General features: G+C 37.2%; 1 protein-coding gene across 1 annotated transcript in view; it reads left to right on the top strand.

Annotated features, from left to right (window-relative positions):
* The first annotated feature begins 589 nt into the window (after positions 1–589).
* LOC119834119 (integrator complex subunit 7) overlaps positions 590–5,199 on the top strand; it is a 12,841-nt gene continuing 8,231 nt past the window's right edge. Inside the window, exons 1-8 of the mRNA XM_038358409.1 lie at positions 590–747; positions 815–1,229; positions 1,392–1,504; positions 2,431–2,564; positions 2,836–3,024; positions 3,437–3,594; positions 4,330–4,453; positions 4,685–4,890. Of these exons, the coding sequence (XP_038214337.1) occupies positions 660–747; positions 815–1,229; positions 1,392–1,504; positions 2,431–2,564; positions 2,836–3,024; positions 3,437–3,594; positions 4,330–4,453; positions 4,685–4,890 (1,427 nt within the window). The 5' untranslated portion in view covers positions 590–659. The remainder of the gene's footprint in view (positions 748–814; positions 1,230–1,391; positions 1,505–2,430; positions 2,565–2,835; positions 3,025–3,436; positions 3,595–4,329; positions 4,454–4,684; positions 4,891–5,199) is intronic.

Raw genomic sequence — 5,199 nt, 5'->3', positions numbered from 1 at the left:
TGTGTGAATAATGATAGAGATTCACGTTCTACACAATAATATCGCTTTAATGTACCGTAATAAAACTAAATGGCGTTCATGTACTTAGGTTTACAATTTGTTGCGTAAAACTGACCCATTATAAAGAAAAATAAAACCAAAGTAATAATGTGATATAACTAAGTAAGTAAGACATGAATACTAAATTTTGAGCTAAAAAAGTCTCGTTCCACTCCATTTTTATAAATGTGTAGGTAGATAAATAATATTATTATATAATCAACATAACTAGTGCCATCTTTTTTCTACTTAATAAATAAATCTGTATCTTAGTGCCATCTATACGCCGATTAACGAATTAAAAGTTAAATTGTAAAATTTTAAAAAGCTCTGCGACATTTATTTTGATATATATATTTTTCATAAAAGTTGTACATACATTATATTGTACATTTTATTCACCGAGCACTTGTATATTTTATATTATGTAACCATGTACTTATGTACATTTTTTTTCAATACACAATGCGTAAAACAGACTATAAAATGACAACAAATATATTTTGACTGCTCACTGCTGACATTTGTCACTTTCGTGTTTGAAGTTTGGTCGCTTGCGGTCCTGCTAAATCTTTATTTGTTTTCATTCGGAATAATTTACTAAAAACAAAATACAAAATATGATTGGTGTGAGATTAAATACATTCAACGATAATGCCGGTGAACCGGAACAAGATGCTAATTCTGCATTGACAGAACTAGATAAAGGTAAACATATAACCTTGCGTAAACCATTTTTCAAACGGAACCTTTGCTATAAATTAGTGTTTTACAGGTCTCAGATCTGGGAAAGTTGGCGAGCAATGCGAAGCAATCGTTCGTTTCCCGCGTCTCTTCGAAAAGTATCCATTCCCGATTCTAATTAATTCATCGTTTCTGAAACTGTCGGATGTGTTTCGTATGGGCAACAATTTCTTGCGATTATGGGTTTTACGGGTTTGCCAGCAGAGCGAGAAGCATCTGGACAAGATTTTGAACGTTGACGAGTTCTTAAGGCGGGTTTTCAGTGTGCTCCATTCTAATGATCCAGTTGCAAGGGCATTGGCTTTGAGAACTTTGGGAGCAGTGGCTGGTATCATACCGGAGCGGCAGAACGTCCACCACGCTATACGACGAGGTCTAGAAAGTCACGACAATGTAGAAGTGGAAGCTGCTATATATGCAACTACAAGATTCGCAGCACATTCTAAGTAAGAAAACTGTAAAAAAAAAATCCTATATATTATACGAAAATTTTTAAAGCTCATACTTGTCTCTAGTAAAATCAGAAACAATATTTCATTAATATTAAACAATCAAGTCTTATTGCTTTTTAATGATTTGTTAATGTGTTATTGTATTGGCATTTTCAGTGCATTTGCCGTATCCATGTGCAACAAGCTATCAGACATGGTGGAGTGTGAAAGTACAGGTGCAGAAAGGAGGGCTAAACTTGTGAGAGCTCTAAGGACTGTTCATGGTGGAGGTAATTTATTTAAAGTTATAGAGTACTAGCTGCGCCCTGCGATTTCACCCGTGTAAGTCCGTATCCCATAGGAATAACGGGATGAAAAGTTGCCTATATGTTATTCCAATTGTCCAGCTGTCTACATACCAAATTTCTTTGCAATTGGTTCAGTAGTTTTTGTGTGAAAGAGCAACAAACACACACACATCCTTACAAACTTTAGCATTTATAATATTAGTAGGATTCATTACAATGTGTATTTGAAGATAGATTTTTTGCTGGTGTTTGTCTGTGTTTCAAATTTACTTACGGTTATTGCACAATATCAAACGAATTGCTGTTATTTGTTTCACAATTTTTGTCATCTGAGTAATTTTCTTTTTATTCTCACACATTTTTCTTCTCCAAGGTTCCATATTTTTCATTATTACATCAATTTTCTTCAAATTCTAATCAGCAAATAATAATATGACAAGCAAAGAGTCTCTGGTTATTTAAAAATATGCCTGCATTACACAATATATCTTGTTTATAACTTCGTATATTCTGGACTGAATGAATCTTGTCGGATAAGACAAGCTAAGAGAGCAGAGACAATACAACATTTTATCAGCTTCCCTTAATCATCAGCCCACTTATGTTCCCACTGTTGGGACATAGGCCTCCTATGAGGGTTCAAGCCATAATCCACCACGCTGGCCAAGTGCGGGTTAGCAGATGTCACATGTCGTCGAAGTTTATGCTCTCAAACATGCCGGTTTCCTCACGATGTTTGCCTTCACCGTTTTAAACAGTGGTGATTATCCACATGTGCAGATAAATTGAAAATCAATTTATTTCCTGCACGCTCGCCCGGTCTCGAACCCCGACTTATCGATTTTTGAAGTCCGAGGTTCTCAAAACTAAGCCACCACAGCTTCTCTTAACATTTCATAATTTTTTAGCTGTTCGAGCGCAAGGGGTCTTAAAACTTCTCCGATCGCTCTTAGAGAGGTTCCCATCTTCCAGCTCAGTGAGGGCAGCTATAACAGCCCTCACTGCAATAGCAGCTGATACAGTGGTTCATGTGCCAGATCAGGTATGGCAAATTGCAATGAGCATTTAATTCAGTAAATATTTATTTTTTCATTTTTATAGACCTTAATAAAAATGCAGTTTGATTGGAAATCACCTGCCTTTTATTAGCTTTATCTGTATGTTTGTGTGTAACCAATTACTATAGACTCAAGTTTGGCCCAGCTTAAATGGACAGATTTCCTTTAACGTTCTTAGTAGCAATAAAGAATTTCATTTTCAATATTATTCATGTATCCAAAAATCTCACGCCACAACCAATATCTTATTCTCAGGTCGAACTACTTCTCAGTCTGGCGATGAACGATCCCCGATCAGCCGTTCGTAGAGCGGCTCTGCTTGGTCTGCGGAAGTTAGCTGAGCATGCAGCGCTCTGGTCGGCTGAGTCGATACAGGATTTGGTGCGAGCCGCTGGTGAGACGCAGGACTCGGAGCATACCATGCTGTGCTTGCAGGTTATGCAGGTCAGTAATACTATGTGAGAATTCAGTGGCAAGGGCTGTGGCTTTTGTGATTGTGGGAATTATCTTTCTTAAAATGTAAGGGAATTTTATAAAGTCCAATTTCTATATGTACTAGCTGCATGCCCCGGCTCCCCCAGGACAGTCATTTACCGTTATTGAAATAATTAGAACTATCCTATCCTATTAAAAATATTTTTTAAGTTGAAATTTTAATGGAACTTTAATTAAACTGTACATAGTGTGCAGATTTGATTAAAATTACTTGAGTTGTATGGATGTCCATCGCGGACAATGAAGGGACCCATAATATATATTATTTACTTTAAGATAAGATAATGCATGCATAAACTATTGAGTTTATGGTATTTACAGGAATGCAATAAATAATATTTTTCTCCTTATTCTTTTTAAGATACTAGTGAAATGCCCAGCCATATGTGCATCAGCGGGGAGTCCCCGAGTTGGCAGCCCCAGCGCTCTCCGCCAGTTCTGTTCCGATGCTGCACTCAGCGTGGATCTGCACCAGGCTGCGATTGCTGCTGATGTGCTGACGAGGATCGTGGTGCATTGGTGAGTTGTTGGTATCTGTGTTATCTAATTGAATTCTTATAAATGTGCTTTAAAATATTATCAGATTACAAATTAAATCCTTGGTTAAATACACGCATACATTTTACAGGTGACATTTTTATATTATTGTGTTATACTTTATTCAATAGATAATTTTTATCCAATTATTGAGAAATTGGCTCTTAAGAATAATTATTCTTAGAAGATAGGTATGGCTATGTCTCTGATACATTTTTCATGTGGTTTATTAAAAAAAAAACTTTGTTTTTTTTTTCTCCCGGGTTTTTTGTCTCCTCTCCAGGTCATGATTTTATTCTTAATACACTAAGCTCAGGAAGCTGGGAGCTACTTGACCTTCATATGTATTGATTTTTATCAATTTACTGCATCAGCTACAAAATAAAGCAGTAGTACCAACTTAGATTGTTATAGAAACCTATCATATAGCATTGCATTATCCTACTAATATTATATCCTATCCTACTTCCTTCCTACTAATATTATAAATGCGAAAGTTTGTAAGGATGTGTGTGTGTGTTTGTTGCTCTTTCACGCAAAAGCTACTGAACCGATTGCTATGAAATTTGTAACGTAGAAAGCTGGACAACTGGAATAACATATAGGAAACTTTTTATCCCAATATTCCTACGGGATACGGACTTACGTGGGTGAAACCGCGAGGCGCAGCTAGTTTACTATAATAATAATTATACATATTATATTTTCCATTCTCAGCTATGAAGAAACACTACCAGTGGAGGGTGCGGATCTCATGTTAGCTTTGGAATCTCTCGTTATTTGCACTGGATACTCGCCGGAACAGAATATCAAACCTTTGAGGATAGCCCTGCGTTGTTTGGTAAGAATTTTTTTCCCATATGAGATTAAGTTGCTGCATAGTATAAAACAGAGTTGCATAGTTCTTGAAAATGGGTACGGATTTTTATTTTGTTAATTTTTTTTTGTACCTTTGAAGAGGCGGGGGGGGGTGTCATATTATAAACTGCCATTTTTATATTATGAGTAATTAAGTTATTAACAACAAATGTAAATGTTTTCTTTTATGTTTTTTGATTGATTAATTTCCCAGGTGCAATTGAGCACGGCGGAACCGACGCTGTACGCGGAACGCACCGCCGCAGTGGTGGGGGGGCAGCTGTCGGTGGGTGTGGTGGGGGGCAAGGAGCCGGTGGGGGGGAAGCGGCAAGCGGCCCTGCTGGAAGCTCTCGCGGCGCTGGCCGGCTCCCACATTGCGCCTGCGCTGCGTTATCTCTTGCCGGCTTTGGATGCTGCCAAGTGAGTGACATGAGATATCTTTTTTTGACGACTTTTATGTCCCGTAAGTTTTTTTTTTTCGCGCCTTTTCTGGACATAATATAGTCCAAAAAAGGCGCCACAATAATTTTTCGTTCAAAAAAAATTTTTTGGAGCATGTAGTCAAAGGGGGGGGCTTTTAATAACAATTTTTTATAATCTGCGTCGATTATATGCTCGCTGCGTTATCTACCGTATGTTCTAAGTATAAACTCCGCTAGAGGGCGTAAACAAGTAAACAGAAGATTAAGTAGCTCCGTGATTAAAAATTATTTAAAAATAGACTGAACT

Source organism: Zerene cesonia, chromosome 18 (assembly GCF_012273895.1).
Source record: "Zerene cesonia ecotype Mississippi chromosome 18, Zerene_cesonia_1.1, whole genome shotgun sequence".
NCBI lineage: Eukaryota > Metazoa > Arthropoda > Insecta > Lepidoptera > Pieridae > Zerene > Zerene cesonia.
The sequence above is the reverse complement of the archived record's forward strand: the minus strand, read 5'-3'. Positions and strand labels throughout refer to the sequence as shown.